The sequence below is a fragment of the Mustela lutreola genome, chromosome 10 (assembly GCF_030435805.1).
Source record: "Mustela lutreola isolate mMusLut2 chromosome 10, mMusLut2.pri, whole genome shotgun sequence".
Classification (NCBI taxonomy): Eukaryota; Metazoa; Chordata; class Mammalia; order Carnivora; family Mustelidae; genus Mustela; species Mustela lutreola.
The window spans coordinates 25,685,611-25,709,020 of record NC_081299.1 but is presented as its reverse complement, the minus strand read 5'-3'; the positions used below and the strand labels follow the sequence as shown (position 1 = coordinate 25,709,020).

The 23,410-nt window shown below is 40.0% G+C and overlaps 1 protein-coding gene across 2 annotated transcripts in view; it reads right to left on the bottom strand.

Moving 5' to 3' along the window:
- Window positions 1-22,667: 22,667 nt before the first annotated feature.
- The window catches only part of C10H1orf94 (chromosome 10 C1orf94 homolog), a 40,187-nt gene continuing 39,444 nt past the window's right edge, over window positions 22,668-23,410 (bottom strand). For both annotated transcript variants that reach the window (XM_059136691.1, XM_059136692.1), the window contains one exon: window positions 22,668-23,102. In XM_059136691.1, the coding sequence (XP_058992674.1) occupies window positions 23,027-23,102 (76 nt within the window). In that variant the 3' untranslated portion in view covers window positions 22,668-23,026. The remainder of the gene's footprint in view (window positions 23,103-23,410) is intronic.

The window sequence follows — 23,410 nt, the reverse complement described above, 5'->3', positions numbered from 1 at the left end:
AATAAATGTATTTATATCAGCACTGTCCATGAAAAGAAAATCTTGCTTGCCATAAAGAAGAGGTAATCTTACCTAGTTTTTTCCAGTGAAAACAAAACAATGTTATTAAATTCTAGCTGGAGACAGTGGCCGGTTAAAAATGCTCTGGGATTGTGGCCTTGTTCTCTCTTTGTTAAAAAGAGAGATTATCAAGTGTTAGAGAGGCGTAAAGACATACTAACACCAAACTGAGCCTTTCTCCCTGATGTAATCAGAAGGCCTAAGAAAGAATTGAAAAGGAAATTACTTTCTCACTGTGTGATTCGATGTGATGTGATGCCGTATCCATGCAGCATTGAAAAGTCATTTTCCACGCCACTCGCAATCACTGGGTACCCACCAGGGCTACCTGCCAGACACTTTAGGGAACACCGTCTTGGAGTATTTGAACTTGGTCAAAATTATTGAATGAATGACCAAAGATGGTGAACCTGAGGACTAGTTGGTTATCAGGGAGGGTGGGAAGCAAAATAGTGAGCACATTTTAACAACAGGAAATTACCTCTTTGTCTAATTGGAACTTTTTGATGAGCTTTGAGAGGAATTAGTTTAGGTTGTTTTGTTTCTCTCCTTACTTCCGGCCAGTTGCTCCTCCTCTGTATCACACACTGTCCTTCCAGGCTGGTGTCTACACAGTCTTTCCAGTGACTGACCTCTCCTTATGCCCAGCCAGGGACCTGACCTCCAACCTCAATACCCACTATTCTCTCATCCCCCTCACATGACAATTTCCCTGGCATATTCAACCATTTCCATTGTCTAAAGGTTTTCTCAAATCTGTCCATTTCTGTCCCTCTCTGCTGCAACAGCCACAGTTCACAGGACCATTATCTGCCCTCTGGGAACCTGCCAGTGCCCCTTATCCTTCTACCTCCCTGTTTGCCCTCATTCTTTGATCCATTTTCCACCTATCATCCAGAGTGATTTTTTTAAGCAAGTGGATTGGAGCCCTCACTGCCTTTCATTAAGACTTAAATGATTTAGGGGTTCCTCGGTGGCTCAGTTTGTTGAGTGTCAGACTCTTGATTTTGGCTCAGGTCATGATCTCAGGGTTGTGAGATGGAGCCCAGTGTCAGGTTCTGTACTGGGCATGGAACCTGCTTAAGATTCTCTCCCTCTTCCTCTCTCCTCTTTCCCTCTCTTAAAAAAAAAAAAAAAAAAAAAAAAAAAAAAAGACTTCAATAGTTTATTGGGGTTAGAATAAAAGCAATAGCTAGGACTACCCAACTGTGCCATCTGCCATCTGGCCCTGCCTCAGTCTTATACCTCACCACACTGCACCCACAAAGCATAAAGCCCACCTCTGCACTGGGGCCCCATTCTCCTTCCAACAGTGTGTTGGCTCCCAGTCCTCGGTGCCTGCACTGTGCCCCAGCTCTTCTTCTGGCTTGATCCTTCTCATCCTTCAGGAATGCCTTCCTTCACCCCCCTCCACAAAATATATCCCGTATCATAGGACCCCATTCTTGGCCTGTATGGCACTTCTCACTGCTTTAACCATATATATTTGCCTGTGTTTGCTCAGTGTCATTCTCCTCCATCTGGCTAAAAGCTCCCTAAGAGGAGGGAAGATATTTATCTTTCTTATTCACTGATATATCCCAACCATTAGCCTAGAGCCTGGCACTCATTCATGTTTGTTGAAAAGCATAAATAAATACTTTCCATAAAGCAAATAATGTCCTTAATGTCTAAAATTGGCTAAGAGGGAAATGCATTGCGTTAGAAGAGGGGAATTTGTAGATTAAGAATTAAGGGTATTGGACGTATTTGGTAAGAGGTTTGATAGTGGATAAGGTATAATTATGTGGCTAAGTATGTTCAGGGATGATTTGTGTTTTATGTTTAGCTGGAAAATTTTAAAAATCTGTTCTGTTGGGGAATTCAAGAAAACCTGAAGAGCTCATTAAGACATTGGACAAAGTAGGCAGGACAACTCAGAGGATGCTAAATGTTCACCTCCTTGAGACCACAGGTGTGAACTGAGAATGGACATGGCTAGATTCTAAATAAGCAGGAAAAAGGACCTCACAAAGACCAATCTATGTGGCCAGCACTCGACCTATTCTGTTCCTCCTGCTAATTACACCAGAAATGGAAAATTCCCTACAGATACAGTGGTACAACTTGGAGTCAAGTTAGCTACCCCTCAGAGAGGAACTGGATAGAAATAAGAGGGGCTTGGAGGGATTATGGCATCATAAGGGGACAACACTGAGGGGTAATTAATTTAAAAAACATACTGAGGTTCTGTGCATGAGAACGTCTTGAGCAAGCTACCTTGCCGCACATCTCTCCTGCAAGCTTGTGGCAGCCAGTGTTAAGAAATTAGGGATTATCATATGGTTTCACTTATTTGTGGAGCATAACAAATAGCATGGAGGACAGGGGAGATGGAGAGGAGAAGGGAGTTGAGGCAAATTGGAAGGGGAGGTGAACCATGAGAGACTATGGACTCTGAAAAACAATCTGAGGGTTTTGAAGGGGTGGAGGTGGGAGGTTGGGGGAACCAGGTGGTGGGTATTGGAGAGGACACGGATTGCATAGAGCACTGGGTGTGGTGCAAAAAGAATGAAAAATGTTACGATGAAAATAAATTTTAAAAAAAAGAAATTAAGGATTTGAAAAATAAATTAAAAAAAAAGAAACTATGGATTTGTACAACCATATTCCCCCTCCTCACCCCTGTCCTAATCACCACTGCTGCTGCTTAGAAGGGAACCCCACAGGGAGCAGGGCAAGGAAAATTCAATGGTCTCCACCAGGTTTTAAAAGTCAAATATCTTCTTCCCATTATGCTGATAAGGCCAGTAGGGCCATAGGACATGAGGTGTAGACAGGATGGGCTGTGATGATGTGGTCAGTACATCAACAGTGTGTATGTAGTCACCATACAATCCTCAGAATTTAGAAAGAAGATCACACTCCCAACTTTTGTATAACATGGACAGGACTGGAGGAGATTATGCTGAGTGAAATAAGTCAAGCATAGAAAGTCAATTATCATATGGTTTCACTTACTTGTGGAGCATAAGGAATAACATGGAGAGCATTAGGAGAAGGAAAGAAAAAGTGAACTGGGGTAAATTGGAGGGGGAGATGAAGCATGAGAGACTGTGGACTCTGCAAGACAAACTGAGGGTTTTGGAGGGAGGAGGGGTGGGGGGATGCATGAGCCTGGTGGTGGGTATTAAGGAGGGCATGTATTGCATGAAGCAATGGGTATAGTGCATAACAATGAATCTTGGCACACTGAAAAAATAAAAACTAAAAGAAAAGAAAAGAAGATCACTCTTTGTGAGTAGATCTGTTAGAAGTGTCAACACGGGTGAATTTGACTGTTAGCACAAGGCCCTAAGTAAACCAGAGGTATATTGGAGCCAGATCAGACCAACTCTCAAATGTCAATTGGTAAATTTCCTGGATTTTGCAAACTGGTTGTTAAGCACAGACATTGTTAAAAATTAAATTCTCTCACCTTTGAATTAAATAAATTTTATTACAAAGATAACAAATACTCAGAACTCTGACTTCTTAATTGTTTTACACTTTACTACTATCTGTGCTCTTGAGGTTATTTGTTTCTATTATGTCTGTATGGTGGAAATACTTCAGCATGGTGTACTTACTGTGTCCTCCCCACTCAGGGTTTAGTGACATCATGCTGGTGGCTTGAAATTGGCCAAAGTGGGAGTATTTTTATCATGGAAGTCAGAAAATATTACAAATTACAACTTTATTTATTGTTTTGTTGATTGTCTAGATGTAAGAAAGTGATGTGGAGAAAGTTAATAATGCAGATAAAACTTAAAAGACTGCCGTGTCTGTAAATGTCACATCGGGAATGGCACAAAAATTGAGGAAATATTCATCCAATATTTGAAAACTATTATCTGGTTCAGCAAAGCAGTCACTCACATCACTGATGAACAAATGGAGTTCCTCATGCTCTTGCTGTTTTACTTCCATCTTCCTTGTTAACGTGAAAGAAAATATGGGCCAATATCAACGTCACCATTCACCAGTTTGTTCCTTAGGCTGGCTGTAGATACAATTGTTCAGCAACAACTGATGAAAGCATTCTACGAGAATTTACAAGAAATAGTGTTGCATATTGTATTATTTGCAAATTGTGCCCTACACATCCTTTGTCAGTAGAATTTAAGCAAATGTATGTGTATATGTACAGTATGTCCATATCTTTTTGAGAGCTGGTTATTGAACACTGACCAGCACATGGCTTGTTATCTCCCAAACCAAAGCAGAAGAATGAGCACAAGAGGTTATTGAGTCTAAATCAATGACCTTGATATTATTGCAGAAAGACATGGCAATGTAAGGAAGTTGAACTTCACAAATCCCAAGAGGATGCTGCAAAGGGGAATTCCACTCTTTATCCAATCCTGCCCAAGTGAGAGGACACACAGAGACTTGTTTTTTTCTGCTGGGAGAACAAAGGCTTCCTCAGATCTCAGTCTACATCACATTTTCTCAACCTTGGTGCTATTTTGAACCAGAAGACTCTTGGTTGTGAAGTGCTGTCCTGTATGTTGCACAGCATTTAGCAGCATCATCCACCTCTACCTCCTAGATTCTGGTAGCACCTCTCCAGTTGTGGTCACCAAAAACATCTGCAGACCTTGTCCCAGGAGGTAAAACTGCCCCTGTTTGAAAATCATGGGCTTTGATCAAATATCACCACCATTCCAGTCAACTCAACAAATAGCTATTATTACCTGTTATATGCGAGAGGCACTGTTCCAGGTGCTCAGGATACAGAAGTGAACAAAGCCAAGAAGGAGGCTTGCTTGTTCTCATGGACTGCCAAGTTACATGCCTTTGATGACCTACTGAGCTGATTGTCTCCACTGTGCTGTGAGCTTTTAGAGAAGCAGAAATTGTGTCTCCAGGTCACCAACTTGTTTCAGTACAAGGTGTGGCACCCAGGTTCTCAGTAAATGTTGACTAGGGTGATTGGAAAACCTCTGCTGGGTGAACACACTACCTAGCTCTACAACCACACCCCTTTATCCACCACTGAGCTTCAGCTGCTCTGAGCTGGTGCAGTTCACCAATGTCTCACCTCCTCCACCTCTTCAAGAGTTCTCTTAACATCACCCCCTCCTGGGTGAGTTAGTTTTTTGTCGATGTGTAACAACTCACTGCAAACACAGCAACTTAGAACAACACCTATTTATTATCTCGTGATTTCCACAGGTCATAAATCTAGGCACACCATACCTGGGTTCTCTGCTTAGATTCTCATGAGTCCATAATCAAGGAGTCAGCAGACTGCATGCTCATCGGGACCTCAGGGCTCCTCTTCCAAGTTCATTTGCTTTGTTAGCACATTTCAGATCCTTGCTGATTGTCTGGGGGGTTGGGGTGCATGTTTGGCGGTGAGAGGCCTATCTCCTGTCCTTGTCAGGTGAGCCATCTTCGAAGCCAGTAGTAGAGAACTTGTCCCACATCAGATCCCCCTCATACTTTGATCTCTTTCTCCATGAAGGGCCTCATGCCTTTTAAGGGCCCAGGTGAATATGTCAGGCTCATCAAGGGTCACCTCCCTTCCTTCCTCATGGATGCTGTGTAATATAAACTAATCATGGAAGTAGTGTCCCATCATATTCATAGGTACCTCCCACCATGATAGAGAGAGAGGTTTACACAAGGGTGGGGATCCTTGGGGATCATCTTAGAATTCTGCCCATTATGTGTGGGTGTCCCCATTCTCCCCAACCCCCTTTAAACTTGGCTACCCCAGCCCTCTTACTGTTAGGTCTCAGCTTAGGTGTCAAATGACAATATTTTCCTCTTAATGAGTAATTGCTAAAAACTGTGCACCACACTTTACATTCAGTGTTGTATTTGCTTTTCACAACAGCCGTCTGAGGTTGGCATTGTTTTTATGCTTTGCACTTAGGTTTCCATCTGTCTAAGATCTTCCAGATAAACTTCCTGTTCATTCCTTCACTCCTTTCTGGTCTCCACTCAAATGTCACCTCCTCAGAGAAGCCTACCCCATCTAAAAACAGTTCACAGTGGAATAATCACTAATGAATGCAGAAGAAATGGTGGAATGAGAAAACTACCACTTAGCAACCATCATATTAGTGATTGATTTGGATAAGAATCATCAATGATGCTAAAACTTGTGAGTAGAACTCAATGAGGAGCAATATAGTTCCATAGGTTCAGGATATCTTCCCACAAAATATTTATTAATTATAGAAGAAAAGAATAAAATTTGTTAAAAAGTCTAAATTGCCTAGAAGCAACCTATACTTTCAATGCCATTCCGATCAAAATTCCACCAGTATTTTTCAAAGAGCTGGAGCAAATAATCCTAAAATTTGTATGGAATCAGAAGAGACCCCCAAATTGCTAAGGAAATGTTGAAAAAGAATAACAAAACCGGAGGCATCACGTTACCTGATTTCAAGCTTTACTACAAAGCTGTGATCACCAAGACAGCATGGTACTGGCACAAAAACAGACACATAGACCAGTGGAACAGAGTAGAAAGCCCAGATATGGACCCTCAACTATATGGTCAAAAAATCTTCAACAAAGCAGGAAAAAATATAGAGTGGAAAAAAGACAGTCTCTTCAATAAATGGTGCTGGGAAAATTGGACAGCTATATGTAGAAGAATGAAACTCAACCATTCCCTTTCACTGTATACAAAGATAAATTTGAAATGGATAAAAGACCTCAATGTGAGACAGGAATCTATCAGAATCCTAGAGGAGAACATAAGCAGTAACCTCTTCGATATCAGCCACAGCAACTTCTTTCAAGATATATCTCCAAAGGAAAAGGAAACAAAAGCAAAAATAAACTTTTGGGACTTCATCAAGATCAAAAGCTTCTGCACAGCAAAGGAAACAGTCAACAAAACAAAGAGGCAACCCACAGAATGGGAGAAGATATTTGCAAATGACAGTACAGACGAAGGACTGATATCCAAGATCTATAAAGAACTCCTCAAACTCAACACACACAAAACAGATAATCATGTCAAAAAATGGGCAGAAGACGTGAACAAACACTTCTCCAGTGAAGACATATGAATGGCTATCAGACACATGAAAAAATGCTCATCATCACTAGCCATCAGGGAGATTCAAATTAAAACCACATTGAGGGCGCCTGTGTGGCTCAGTGGGTTAAGCCACTGCCTTCAGCTCAGGTCATGATCTCAGAGTCCTGGGATCGAGTCCCACATATCGAGTCCCACATCAGGCTTTCTGCTCAGCAGGGGCCTGCTTCCCTTCATCTCTCTCTGCCTGCCTCTCTGCCTACTTGTGATCTCTCTCTGTCAAATAAATAAATTAAATTCTTAAAAAAAAAAAAAACACACACACATTGAGAAACCAACTTACAGGAGTTAGAATGGCCAAAATTAGCAAGACAGGAAATAACGTGTTTTGGAGAGAATGTGGAGAAAGGGGAACCCTCTTGTACTGTTGGTGGGAATGCAAGCTGGTGCAGCCACATTGGAGAACAGTGTGGAGATTCCTTAAAGAAATTAAAAATAGAGCTTCCCTATGACCCTGCAATTGGGTATTTACTGGGGTATTTACCCCAAAGATACAGATGTCGTGAAAAGAAGGGCCATCTGTACCCCAATGTTTAGAGCAGCAATGGCCACAGTTGCCCAACTGTGGAAAGAACCAAGATGCCCTTCAATGGACGAATGGATAAGGAAGATGTGGTCCATATACACTATGGAGTATTATGCCTACATCAGAAAGGATGAATATCCAACTTTTGTATCATCATGGAATGGACTGGAAGAGATTATGCTGAGTGAAATAAGTCAAGCAGAGAGAGCCAATTATCATATGGTTTCACTTATTTATGGAGCAAACAAATAACAAGGAGGACATAGGGAGATGGAGAGGAGAAGGGAGTTGAGGCAAATTGGAAGGGGGGATGAACCATGAGAGACTATGGACTCTGAAAAACAATCTGAGGGTTTTGAAGGGGCGGGGGTGGGATGTTGGGGGAGCCAGGTGGTGAGTATTACAGAGGGCATTATTGCATGGAGCACTGGGTGTGGTGCATAAACAATGAATTCTGTTATGCTGAAAAGAAATTTTAAAAAAAGAAAAAAGAAAAAAAATAGAAGAAAAATTAGTGACTTTATGGTGGACAAAGCTGGCAAATACCACCTTAACTAAATGATTGAGTTAATATCACCAGTAATGGCACAAAGCTACCTCTTGTGCCTCTTAATATGATGCACTGAGAACAAATTACTTCTGTGCCAGATTTGCCCAAACTGAGGAATCGGACTACAAATTAACTAGGCTGTATTCTCCAAAAATGTCAAGACCACAATACCTGAGCATCTATTCTTGATTAAAGGAGATTAAAGAGACACGACAACTAAGTGGGACATGTGATCCTGGACTGGGTCCTGGACTAGAAAAGAGAAGCCTGGTTTTCTTCTTTTCTTTTCTTTCTTTCTTTCTTTCTTTTTTTCTTTTTTCTTTTTTTTTTTTTTTTTTTTTTAGTTTAAAGGACATTATTGCTACAAATGTTAAACTTTTAATAAGACCTATGGAATAGATAACAGTATTAAGTTAATTTCCTGATTTTGATCATTGTACTGTAGCTTGTAAAAAAATTTTTCTTGCTCTTAGAAACTATATATTGAAGTGGTTAGAGGTAAAGGGGCATCATATCTGCAACTTACTATTCTGAATGGTTCTTGAAATAAATTTTAAAAAATAATGATTGGGAGGGAGACAAACCATAAGTGACTCTTAATCTCACGAAACAAACTGAGGGTTGCCGGGGGGAGGGGGTTTGGGAGAAGGGGGTGGGATTATGGACATTGGGGAGGGTATGTGATTTGGTGAGTGCTGTGAAGTGTGTAAGCCTGGTGATTCACAGACCTGTACCCCTGGGGATAAAAATATATGTTTATAAAAAATAAAAAATTTAAAAAAAAAAAAAGAAAAAGAAACTAAATGAAAAACCTAAAAAAAAAAAAATAATGATGGAGCAGGAGCCTCTGGGTGGCTCAGTCCATTAAACATCAGACTCCTGATTTTGGCTCAGGTCATGATCTCAGGGTTGTGAGATTGAGCCCTGTGTTGGACTCTGTGCATCTCTCTCTCTCTCTCTCTCTCTCTCTCTCTCAGAAAGAAGGAAAGAAAGGAGGAAGGAAGGTAGGGACAGTGTGGTCTCAGGACCCGTGAGGTCACAGAAAGACCAGGGGTATCTGACTGTGGCAGAGTTCCCAGGCATCAGAGCAGGGAAGCCAGCTGCAGAGACGGAGCTAAGGAGGGGACTCTCAGCTTGGGGTTACCTTAAACCATGATCTGGGGCACAGTTGGGCCACTGCTCTTTAAGCAGTTTCCCCACAAGTGTCAGATTCAGGGATACTCACCTTCCTTCTCTGAGAAGAGGGATGCAGGAGCACACAGCAGGAATTGGCTGGGTTTAGAGACTCCAAACGAACTGTGTGCCAGAGATAGAAATCCTCAGTCACAGGCTGGGTGAGCATGGAGTGTGGCTAGAGACCAGGAAGATGGGAGATATTGACTGCTTTTCTCTGAGGGCACAGTGAGGAAGGGGCTCCAAGCTCTCAGCTTCTCTGGCGAGAGATTGGGAGGTCACCATCTTCATTCCTCTCTTCCAAAGCTCTACAGAAAGCATTCAGGGAACAAAAGCTACTGAGATCAAAACTGTGCAGACTACTCAGCCTGGCCCCTGACAAATGTGGTGCAATTCTGCCTCTGACAAAGACATTTGAGAATCACTGCAACGGGCCCATCCCCCATAAGATCAACAAGAACATCCAGCCAAGACCAAGTTCACCAATCAATGAGAACTGCAAAACTTCAGAGCTATGGGAATATATCACATAGAATTCATGATTCTTTAGTCTTTAAAAGTTAAATTTTTTTAATTTATTTTTTATACTTTTAAAAAATTTTCCTCTTTCCTATTTTAATTTTTTAAATTATTTTATCTTAACAATACCTTTTAAAAAATCTTTTTTAGATTTTCATTGTTAATAGTCATATTCTGTCCTTTCGTTATATTTAACTTTATTTTTTGTATACATGTAGGTTTTTCTTTCTTTAAAATTTTGGGATATAGTTTCTTCCAACAGATCAAAATATACCCTAAATCTAGTGAATGGTTTTGTTCTAGCCTCCAGTCTGATCACACTTTCCTCTTTTTTTTTTTCTTTTTTCAGCCAACTTCTTATTTTATCAAAGATTTTTAGAATCTTTTCTAATTTTCATCTTTACAGTCATATTCCATCCCTTTATCATGTTTATCCTTATTTTTGTATATATAAGTATTTTCCTTTAAAATTTTGGGAGGCAGTTTCTTTTAGTAGACCAAAATACACCCAAAGTCAAGTGTGTGGCTCTGCTCTACTCACCAGTCCAATATCTATATATATCTATATATAAAAATATAGATACAGATTTAATTTAATAAAATTTTATTTAATAAATTTATTAATTATTATAATTAATATATAATTATATTATAATATAATTATATATTATATATTATAATCAATATATTAATATAATATAATAAATTTATTAATTATTATAAATAAAATTACTTAATAAATTTAATAAATTTTTTCCTACTTTCTTCTCCCCCCAGTTTTGGGTCTCTTCTGATTTGGTTAGTGTACATTTTTCTGGAGTCATTTCTACCCTTTTAGTATTTTGTTCTCTCATTCATCTATTCTTATCTGCATAAAATGACAAGGTGGAAAAACTTATCTCAAAAAAAAAAAAAAGAACAAGAGGCAGTACTGATGGCTAGGGACCTAATCAATACAGACATTAGTAAGATGTTAGAACTAGAGTTTAGAATGATGATTATCAAGGTGCTAGCTGGGCTTGCAAAAGCATGGAAGATACTAGAGAATCCCTTTCTGGGGAAACAAAACAACCACAATCTAACCAAATTGAAATTAAAAAAAAGCTATTAATGAGGAGCAATAAAAAATGGAGGCTCTTACTGCTAGGATAAATGAGACAGAAGAGAGAATTAGTGATATAGAAGGCCAAATCATGGCAAATAAAGAAGCTGAGAAAAAGGGAGATAAACAACTACTGAACCTCAAGGGGAGAATTCAAGAGAAAAGTGATACCATAAGACAAAATAACATTAAAGTAGTTGGGATATCAGAAGAAGAAGAAAAAAGATAGGAAAATAGGGTATATTGGAGCAAATTATAGCAGAAAATTTCCCTAATTCAGCAATGGGAACAATTCAAAAACAATTCAAGAGAAAAGTGGATGCCATAAGACAAAATAATATTAAAGTAGTTGGGATCTCAGAAGAAGAAAAAAGATAGGAGAATAAGGTATATTGGAGCAAATTATAGCAGAAAATTTCCCTAATTCAGCAATGGGAACAAGCATGAAAATCCAGGAGGCACAGAGAACCCCCTCAAAAATCAATAAAAATAGGCCAACACCCTATCATCTAAGAGTAAAACTTACAAGTCTCAGTGACAAAGAGAAAATCCTGAAAGCAGCTCAGGACAAGAGGTCGATAACATACAATGGTAGAAATATTAGATTGGGAGCAGATCTATCCACAGAGACTTGGCAGGCCAAAAATGACTGGTGTTTTATATTCAGAATACTAAATGAGAAAAATATGTAGCCAGGAATATTATATCCATCTAAGCTGTCATTGAAAATAGAAAGAGAGATTAAAAGCTTCCTGGACAAACAAAAACTAAAAGAATTTGCAAACACCAAACAAGCCCTACAGGAAATATTGAAAGGGGTCCTCTAAGCAAGGAGAGAGCCTAAAAGTAAGACCAGAAAGTAACAGAGACAGTATACAGTAACAGTCACCTTACAGTCAATACAATGGCACTAAATTCATATCTTTCAATAGTTAACCTGAATGTAATTGGGCTAAATGCCTCAATCAAAAGACACAGGGTATCAGAATGGATTAAAAAAAAAGAGCCATGGATATGCTGTTTTCATGAAATTCATTTTAGACCCAAAGACACCTCCAGACTTAAAGTGAAGAGGTGTAAAACAGTATACCATGCTAATGGACATCAAAAGAAAGCTGGGGTGGCAATGCTTATATCAGATAAGTTAGATTTTAACCCAAAACTATAATAATAGATGAGGAAGGACACTATATCATACTTAAAGTGTCTATCCAACAAGAACATCTAACAATTTTAAGTATCTATGCCCCTAACATGGGAGCAGCAAATTATATAAACCACTTAATAACAAAATCAAAGAAACACATTGACAATAATACAATAATAGTAGGGTATTTTAACACACCCTTCACAAAAATGGATAGATCATCTAAATAAAAGATCAACAAGGAAATAAAGGCTTTAAATGACACACTGGACCAGATGGACATCACAGATCTATTCAGAACATTCCATCCCAAAGCAACAGAATACACATTTTTTTCTAGTGCACATAGAACTTTCTCCAGAGTAGATCACATCCTGGGTCAAAACGAGCTCTCAACCAGTACCAGAAGATTGGGATCATTCCCTGAATATTTACAGATCACAATGCTTTGAAACTAGAACTCAACCACAAGAGAAAAGTAGGAAAGAACTCAAATACACGGAGGCTAAAGAGCATCCCACTAAAGAATGAATGATCAACCAGGAGGTTAAAAGAGGAATTTTAAAAACTCATGGAAACAAATGAAAATGAAAACACAACTGTTCAAAATCTTTGGGACACAGCAAAGGCAGACCGGAGAGGAAAGTATATAGCAATACAAACGTTTCTCAAGAAACAAGATTTCAAATACACAACCTAACCATACGCTTAAAGGAGCTGGAGAAAAAATATCAGAGAAAGCCTAAACCCAGCAGGAGAAGAGAAATAATAAAGATCAAAGCAGAAATCAATGAAATAGAGACAAAGAGAACGTAGGATAAATCAATGAAACTAGAAGCTGGTTCTTTGAAAGAATTAATAAAATTGAAAACATCCTGGCCAGACTTCTCAAAAAGAAAAGAGAAAAGACCCAAATTAATAAAATCGTGAATGAAAGAGGAGAGATCACAACCAACACCAAAGAAATACAAACAACTATAAGAACATAGAATGAGCAACTATACACCAGCAAAGCTGACAATCTGGAAGAAATGGGTGCATTCCTAGAGACATATAAACTACCAAAACTGAACCAGGAATAAATAGAAAACCTCAACAGACCCATAACCAGTAAGGAGACTGAAGCAGTCATCAAAAATCTCCCAATAAATAAGAGCCCAGGGCCAGATGGCTTCCCAGGGGAATTCTACCAAACATTTAAAGAAGAATTAATACCTATTCACCTGAAACTGTTCCAAAAAATAGAAATGGAAGAAAAACTTCCAAACTCATTTTATGAAGCCAGCATTACCTTGATCCCAAAACCAGACAAAGATCCCAACAAAAAGGAGAATTACAGACCAATATCCTTGATGAATACAGATGCAAAAATTCTCACCTAAATACTAGCCATTAGGATCCAAAAGTACATTAAAAGGAGTATTCACCATGACCAATTGGGATTTATTTCTGGGCTGTGAGCTTGGATCAACATCTGCAAATCAATCAATGTGATACAATACATTAATAAAAGAAAGAACAAGAACCATATGATACTATTAACAGATGCTGAAAAGGCATTTGACAAAGTACAGCATCCTTTCTTGACCAAAACTCTTCACAGTGTGGGGATAGAGGGTACATACCTCAATATTAACAAAGCCATCTATGAAAAACCCACAGCAAATATCATTCTCAATGGGTAAAAACTGAGAGCTTTTCCCCTAAGGTCAGGAACATGGCAGAGCTGTCTACTATCACCATTGCTGTTCAACATAGTATTAGAAGTCCTTGCTTCAGCACTTAGACAACAAAAAGAAATAAAAGACATCCGAATTGGCAACGAAGAAGTCAAACTCTCCCTCTTTGCATGATATGATACTTTATGTGGAAAACTCAAAAGATTCCACTCCAAATCTTCTAGAACTTGTACAGGAATTCAGTAAAGTGTCAGGATATAAAATCAATGCACAGAAACCAGTTGCTTTTCTCTATACCAAGAGCAAGATAGAAGAAAGGAATTAAGGAGTCAATCCCATTTACAACTGCACCAAAATCCATAAGATACCTAGGAATACACCTAACCAAAGAGGCAAAGAATCTGTACTCAGAAAACTATAAAGTATCCATGAAAGAAATTGAAGAAGACACAAAGAAATGGAAAAATGTTCCATGCTCATGGATTGGAAGAACAAATATTGTGAAAATGTCAATGCTACCTAAAGCAATCTACACATTTAAAGCAATCCCTATCAAAATACCATCAATTTTTTTTCAAAAAAATGTAACAAACAATCTAAAAATGTTTATGGAACCAGAAAAGGCCCCAGATAGCCAGAGAAATGTTGAAAAAGAAAAATAAAGGTGGCAGCATCAAAATTCCCGACTTCAAGCTCTATTACAAAGCTTTCATCATCAAGACAGTATGGTACTAGCACAAAAACAGAAACATAGATCAATGGACTAGAATAGAAAGCCCAGAAATGGACCCTCAACTCTATGGTCAACTGATCTTCAGCAAAGCAGGAAAGAATGTCCAATGGAAAAAAGACAGCCTCTTCAACAAATGGTGTTGGGAAAATTGGACAGACACATGCAGAAGAATGAAACTGGACCATTTCCACACACAAAAATAGACTCAAAATGGATGAAAGACCTCAATGTGAGACAGGAATCCATCAAAATCCTTGAGGAGAGCACAGGCAGCAACCTCTTCGACCTTAGCTGCAGCAACTTCTTCCTAGAAGCATCACCAAAGGCGAAGGAAACAAGGTCAAAAATGAACTATTGGGACTTCATCAAGAAAAAAGCTTTTGCACAGCAAATGAAACAGTCAACAAAACTAAAAGACAACAGGCAGAATGGGAGAAGAGATATCTGCAAATGACACATAAGATAAATGGCTAGTATCCAAAATCTGTAAAGAACTTATCAAACTCAACACCCAAATAACAAAGAATCCAATCAAGAAATGGGCAGAAGACATGAACAGATATTTCGGTGAAGAAGACATCCAAATGGCCAACAGACACATAAAAAAGTGCTCAACATCACTCAGCATCAGGGAAATACAAATCAAAACCACAGTGAGATACCATCTCACACCAGTCAGAATGGCTAAAATTAACAAGTCAAAAAATGACAGATGTTGGCGAGGATGCAGAAAAAGGGGAACCCTCCTGCATTTGATGGGAATGCAAGCTGGTGCAGCCACCCTGGAAAACAATAAGGAGGTTCCTCAAAAAGTTGAAAATAGAGCTACCCTACAACACAGTGATCCCACTATTGGGTGTTTAACCTATAGATGCAAACGTAGTGATCTGAAGGGGGCGCATGCACCCAAATGTTTATAGCAGCAATGTCCACAATAGCCAAACTATGGAAAGGACCTAGATGTCCATTAACAGATGAATGGATAAAGAAGAGTGGTAGATAGATAGATAGATAGATAGAGATAGATATCTATCTATCTATCTCAGCCATCAAAAAAACCCACAAAATCTTGCCATTTGCAATGACATGGGTGGAACTAGAGGGTATTATGCTAAGCAAAATAAGTCAGTGAGAGAAAGATAATTTTCATATGATATCTCTGATATGGGGAATTTGAGAGGCAGGGCAGGGGGTTGTGGGGGGTAGGGAGGGAGAAAATGAGACAAGATGGGACCAGGGAAGAAGACAAATCATAAAGTATTCTTAATCTCAGGAAACAAACTGAGGGTTGCTGGGGGATAGAGTGGAGGGATAGGGTGACTTGGTGATAGACATTGAGGAGGGTATGTGTTATGGTGAATGCTGTGAATTGTGTAAGACTGACTGATGATTCATTGACCTTTACCCCTGAAGTAAATAATACATTATATGTTAATTTAAAAAAACCAAGTTGGATTCTGGAAGACTTGGTACACAGAGTGCTACGTATCCATGGGCAACCCAAAGTCTGTGAGATGAGGCCAGAGGTGGAATTGATGGTGATATAAGTACATGAAGAACCTAATATATAAAATTAAGAAACCATTATATCCTTTCTTTTCTAAAATAAAAAAAGATACTCATTATTATGTTTAAAAAATTATTGAGAAGTCCCTTATTAGAAATAAATTGCAGTTGGGTTTATACATCAACCTATGAATCTGGGCAGATCTAAAGACCCTCATAGTGCTCTTGAATTTCCAAAGCTCAAAAGCTCAGCCTAACCTGTGGGCATTCACGAGGCCCCAGCTGGGTGGCCAGATGGTCCTGTAGATGGTGTCTCTCTCACCTTCTTTAGCACCATAATTCTCAAAACTGTTGTTTGTAATACTAAACCACGTAAAAGGACAAAGTGACCTGCCCATCCACCTATTCTTATTAATACAGTTTTAAACCTCTCAAGAAAAACCATTTCGCCTCCTTCCTTTACACCAAACAAAGACTTAGCCATAAAATTTCGGTTTAGAGTAATCACATCCTGAATCAATGGCTTCTGTTCTGAGTTTAAAAAAGAGAGAGAGAGAGCCCTCTAACATGTTCATTTTAATTTTAAAAATGCTATTTTAAATGGTAGGGAGCCTTTTAATTCTCCACTCTGGGTTATAAAAAAATAATAGATAGGCAGAAATGTGTTATTAAAGCTATTTTTCTTGGCGTTCTGGTAATTTAATAAACTGCTGAAGCTAAGCCTTGAGACTTTATGATGCAGCAAGAAGACGACTTGTCTGTTGATTAATAGTTTCTGGTCATCCCCCACCCAACCCCCCCTTGCCTCCTGGGGTGATTCCTGAAGGACAACGGGTGATTTCTGAGGAGTGGAGATTTGGAGAAATGGTGTACAAAAATGTCTTGTTCAAGGAAGTTTAATCTCTTGGAACACCCATATGCCCTTCTCTAGGACTCAGGGTGTTAGGGAGCTGGTTGAGGTGAGTCCCAGAAGCTAAATCTTAAGGTCGTCACTCATATATCTGACCACTTCAGAGCATTTCATCAATGTCAAGATCACTGGGGAACGTCTGAGTCTGCTCAGGCTTCCATGACAAAACACCAGAAACTGGGTGGCTTAAATGACAGATCTCTATTCCTCAGACATCCAGAGGCTGGAAAGCCTAAGTTCATGGTACCATCAAGGTGGGTTTCATTCTGAGGGCTCTTCCTTTGGGTGGTTAGAAGCTGCAGTCTCACTGTGGGCTCATATGACCTCTTCTTTGTGTGCATGTGGAGAAAGAGAGCAAGTTCTTTGGTGTCTCTTCAAGCACGGGCACTAATCCCATCATGACAGCCTCCCCTTCATGACCTCACCTAACTAACCCTAAGTACCTCCCTAAGGCTTCATTTGTAAATAGCATCACATTGGGGGTTGGGGCTTCAACATATGAATTTGTGGGGGTCACAAAAATTTAGTCCATAACAGGGTGTTGAGTTATTAAGTCATTACTTGGCTTCAAAACACATTCCAAAAGATCCTGAAGATCTGCAAACCACTTTGCTGCTTTGCATGCCAGTCCCCTCTTGGACTCTATTAGAAGGAGTAATAGAGGGACCCCCAAGACTGGAGGAGGTAGAAGGGTCTGTTCATTCTGGTTTGGCTCCAATTCTGGTCAGCATCACCCAGCAATGACAATGTTTTCCATTAGCAACCACATACTTAGGTTGCCATTTTCCCAACCACTTACAGAACAAGCCTCGCTGTGCCTTCTTAGAGCATCAATACCAGTAAGCTGATGCCTCCTCCTGCGATGTCTGCATTTCTGCCTCAAGGAGCTCTTCCTCTGATCTCAGACACCAATGCTGGCCAAACAGTTCCTGCTCCCCAGACCCACATGTCTGAATTTCAACTCCAGGGCTCCTCCTCTGGGCTTCCAAGTTTTAATAATTCCACACTCTGCTTTCTGTAGTTGCTATTTCTGTGTTAACCTTCAATCTTTTTTTTCTTCTTTTTTAGTTTTTTAAATAGTTAATAATTATTTACTTATATCAAGTTCTATTAAAATAACTGAAGTGTCGGGGCGCCTGGGCGGCTTAGTGGGTTAAAGCCTCTGCCTTCAGCTCAGGTCATGGTCCCGGGGTCCTGGGATTGAGCCCTGCATCGGGCTCTCTGTTTGGCAGGGACCCTGCTTTCTCCTCTCTCTCTTTCTGCCTGCCTCTCTGCTTACTTGTGATCTCTGCCTGTCAAATAAATAAAATCTTTAAAAAAAAAAATAACTGAAGTGTCTCTGTCTCCTGTCTGGGCTGGGCCCTAACTTAATGGTGAAATCTTGGTCTCATTCATTTGATAAAAAGATGCAATCCCCTAAAATGTACATTGACTACTTTTGCATTCTCTAGGCCTGCTTTTCTCCTTGTAAAGTGGAACAACTGGTGAATACATTTCATGTATGAGACTGACCACACTAAGTCAATTTTCTCCTCTTTCTGGGAACTGCTAGGTTGTATGACTGTGACAAGGAAAACCTTCTTGATGGAAATTTTTCTTTCTTTATAGTCAGCTAGCTCTGTGATGGCAGAGAATATGATTGTCCAACTACGTAACTGAGCACCTGGATCATGCCCAATGTACTAGGGAGGTAGTCAATAAATTCTAAGTGGTGACTGAGTAAATGGATGGATAGATGGATGGATGGATGGATGGATGGATGGATGGATGGTTGGATGGATGGGGAATAGATGGGTGGGTAGATGGGTGGAAAGTTTGACATTAACTGAACTCAAAAACACTTAATAGTAGAACAAAAATAATCCCTTTTGAAGAAATGGTGTTACTTCATTTTTGAGTATGTGAATTAGTATTAGGTTTGGCTATGTAGGAAAGAAACCTAAATAACGGTGGTTTTTAAAAGGTGTTCATTTTCCTCTCACATAAGCATTTTCCTCTCACATGGCATGTCTGGGAACAGACATGCCAGCACTGGCCTGGAACCTCCACTATTAAAGACTCTCTCCTTCCATCTTCTTGCTCTACCTACCCACTTCATCCTATAGCTTTGACCTCCAGAAATCACACAAAACACTTTGCCTACATCTCTTTTGGCTAGAACGAAGTCACATATTCTGGGTGGCCATGTGCTAATCTGAAAAGAGATATTCTATTACTAAGGAAGAAGGGGGAGATGTGGGGTTGGTGCCAAATGGAAATCCTGTCCACGGAGGAATGAATAACACAAATGCACCATGGGGTGCCTTCCCCAGGAGGGAGCTTTGGGGAACCTGAAGTCCTGGAGTTTCAAGGCTGAGACTTCATTTTGGGATTTTCCTCCACATTTCTAGATAATTATGGGAATCCTACTCTCTGGAATTATCCATTTTAGGTATTACATAGTGACTTCCTCTTGTGGTTAAGTGAGGATTTTAGCTTTATTCACACCTCTCTTTTCCCCTCCATCCTTCCACTATAGTTATAACACAATTTTTGGTGAAGTCTATAATTTATTATTATGACCACATAAATATTGTCCCCTCCCAAGTTAAAATTGTTTCATTTTTCACTTTACAGCTAAGTCTCCCCACCCCACCCCCCAACCGCTATAAAACAACTCTCAGTATAATGTTCCACATGGTCAACTCTGTCAGGATAATCTGGTGTTCTCTTTTTCCCCAGCTCCTCAGACCCCTCATGGACATACCTCCTCTCTTAGGTCTCCAGCTTTCTGCTGCTGTCTGGACAGGTGGCGGTGGTTTCCCAGGCTCTACTGCATGGTTCTTAGCTGAGACCTTCCTCTCTCACCACCTCAGATGCCTCCTTAGCCTCCCTCCTGCTCACATTCCATTGGCTACCTGCTTCCCAGATTCTGGATCCTCTTTTCTGGCTTACCCACTTGTCTTAGTGGAGCACATCCTCCCTTAATTTATTGACAAGTGTGGAAAGAGGTAATATTTTTGAGACTTTGCATGTCTAAAACCAACTCCTTTCTATCTGTATGATAAAAACTGAGTTTTAAAATTCTAGGCCAAAAATCATTTCCAATCAAAGTGATGACAACTTTGTCCTGGGATCTTCTAGGTTCACCATGCTACTGTTGAGGAATTCAATGCCATTCTGATTCTTGTACATGTGTATGTGATTGGGCTTTTCTAAAATTATTACAATCCTGCCTTTATCCCTGGTATTCTGAGATTTTACAGTGATATGACTTGGAATAGTTCTTTTTTTATTCATTTTGCTCAGCGCCAGTCTGGACCATTTTATCTGGGAAATTTTCTTGTGTCTTTCTGTTAGTACCACCCTCCCCTCTATCTTTGTTATTCTGCATAGAACTCTCGTTAGGCAGATATCTGGTGTCCTAGACTGATTCTCTCGTTTTTCCATGTATTATCTCCTATAATCCATCCTTGTGTCTTTTTTTAGTTCTTTTTTCCGTGAGATCTTTCTGATGTTAGCTTCCAACTCTCTTCACTGAAAAACATCAACTGTCACTGTTTTAATTTCAAAAGCACTTTCTTGTTCTGATTTTTAAAAATAAGTATATGGCATATTGTCTTTTTTTTTTTAATGTACTATCTTATCTCCCTGAGAATATTATGCTCTCTCTTTTTTTGGTTTCACTTTACCTTTGTTTTGATTCATTTTTTTCTTGGAGATTGTCCATTCCTATTAACTATTTTCCATCTGGACTCTCAGCTCCACAATCCTTACGTATGGTCTCCAAGTTTTCCTGGAGAAAATACCTCAGTCTTCTATAGAACTGTCCATGGCCCCTGACTTTGTGAGGCTGGGATAGAAGCTACCTCCTATATCACCTCCTCACTTTCATCCTTCTCCAGCCCCACTTTCTTCCATGATGTCCAGCACCCAACACCTCCTGAGACCTTCAGAATTCTGCAGGAGGAATTGTTTGCTTCTTGTCTCCTTCAGCAGGCATCTCAACACAATCTTCCCTTGCTCCACTGAGGTGTTTACCATTCCCCTATCCCATTTCCAACTTTGTAGATAGTGGATGAGATTGCTGGCTTCTCCTGGTTTCACTGAGAATGGAGTTTGTATAGGTTTTTTTGCTCTCTTTCCTATTTGGGGGGCAATTTCAAGAGAAAAGGGACAGAAACATCTTCACCATTGTAAAACCACAAGTCTGAATTAAGTACACATTAAATCTATATTAAGTCTACATTATCTTTTAATCCCCACAACTATTAACATTGTCATTAATAAGCTGAGGCTTAGCGAGATTGAGTTCTCTGCTCAAGGTCAACATTAGAAAGTGGCTTAGAACCCAGGTCTGGCTAAGGGCAAGTCAATGCTTTTTCTTTTACTCCCTCCTGCCTCCAAACAGTCTGAGATCAAGAGAGGGTAGTAAACTGTGGTCCAGCCTGTGGTTAATACCTGGAGAGACAATATGAGGAAGACTTTCAGGAAAGAAAAGGGCTCTTGAATTTGTCAGAATTCCTAGGTGATTAGTGTCTCTCTCAGAGACTATGGAGAATCTAGACTCTTGACCAAGGAAATCAAAAATAAATAAAATATACTAGAAATTGGGTATAGCCTTGGGCGCAGGGGCTTAAGAACTTGGGGAGAATCCCTGACTCAGACCACAGAGAAAGAGAGAGGGCCTAAGTCCTAAGAGAATTTAGAGGAGAAATTGATTTCCAGGTTCCCAGAAGGAAAGGTCAGTGAGGCCAATGGTGTCATACTGTGAGGGCAGGAGAAATGCTCCTGTGGGCCCAGGACTAAAGGTCCTGAGACGTCAGTGATTTCTAGACTCCAGGCTGTCATTGGTATCAGGACTGGACTAGTCAGGGTGGGGTTGAGCTTTCAGATAACTAATAGGATTGGTAATAGAGCAACTTAGAACTGATACTGTTGGTCCATCTTTTATGTGCATAACTTATTTTTTTGACCCAAGAGTAGGTCTTACATTAACTTGCTGTTTAGTTTCATCTTGTTAGAATATGTCAAAGGCTGACACATGGGGCTGTCTGGACCACCATGGAGAGAACAATTCTATGGCTTTGTACAGGCTCAGGGAACCGCAGCTTATTGATGCCTGCCATGGGTGTAAGAGAGCTTACCACATGCTATTACCAGTTGAGGCCATCTCTTCCCCCAAGATTTGTGTCCTCCACACATGTGGTCAGGATGCTTTCAACAGCCTTATTCAAGTCACTGATAAAAGTTGGTTGAGATAGATCCAAGGGCAGTGCTCTCACTCACAGTTTTGAGAATGGCCTGGAGCTTGGCATTGATATACAATCTTTGGATATAGTCTACCCCATTCCAGATTGTTTTTGGAATTGATTCCCAGGTCACATTTTCCCAACTTGTGTCCAAGAGAGATTTTTTCCCTATAAAGCAGCCTCCTAAGGAGGGTGCTTTCCTTTTATGTCCACTCCTGTGATATAGGAACTGGAATGCTGAGAAGTGAGCAGGTCACAAAAAAGAGGTTAGCCCTTACATTTATGACCCCTAGGGTCCCGTATTTATGCAGCAGTGCTTGAGGACTACAGCCTGTTGTCTCCCGTCAACATAAGACACAATGTTGTGTCTCATGCATGGGGGAAATGAGCAGTGAAGATGACACAGAGCATGACAAAAATAAGCAGGCACACTCCATTTCAAGCAGCTCACACTTTTATCATAAAATACAAACTTTCTAAAATTAAGTGTCTTACTTCTACTTTACCAACAACAACAAAAACAAACATCACTCATGTCAGCTAACTACAGGTGCATATGTGGTTGAGCAGGTGAGTATGTCTATGAGGGAGGTGCGTGTGAGGTGTGCAGCATGTGGTGTATGTGAGAGGGCCTGTGTGTGTGAGAGAGTTGGTCAATAGTTGAGTCTGGTCTTGCTGTTTTCTGCCTGTGACCTGGTTGGAACCTTGGCTTTCCAAACCTCAGGCCACGTTATTACAGAATCCAGAGTTCCAGAGCACTTAGCCCTCACCCAAGGGCTAAGGTAGGAGGAGGGAGGGGAGAAGATCATCTAAAAATTTATGCCATTCCCACTGGAGGAAAAATATGGGCTGTTCATCACAGGCCCGCCAGCCGTCGAGCCAAACCTGGAAGAGAAAGAAGACAGACATTGTGATGGAACTCCTGATGTTAGCAGAGATATTAGGGAAAGTACTATGTTAATTTTGTGGCTGTCACAAACTAGAAAGAGCATGACAGGCATGGAGGCTAAATGCTTTAGCATAATAAAAAAAAGATTTGGTTCTGGAAAAATAAAATATTAAAATGATACAATTGGAGGACAATAAAGAGCTTCTTCTGTCACTTCCTTAGGAAAAGGAGCCCTTGGCAGCCTGTAGGGACTGCCTCTACAGGCCCAGTGTTCTCTCCATCTCCAGGACCACACAGCAGGGAG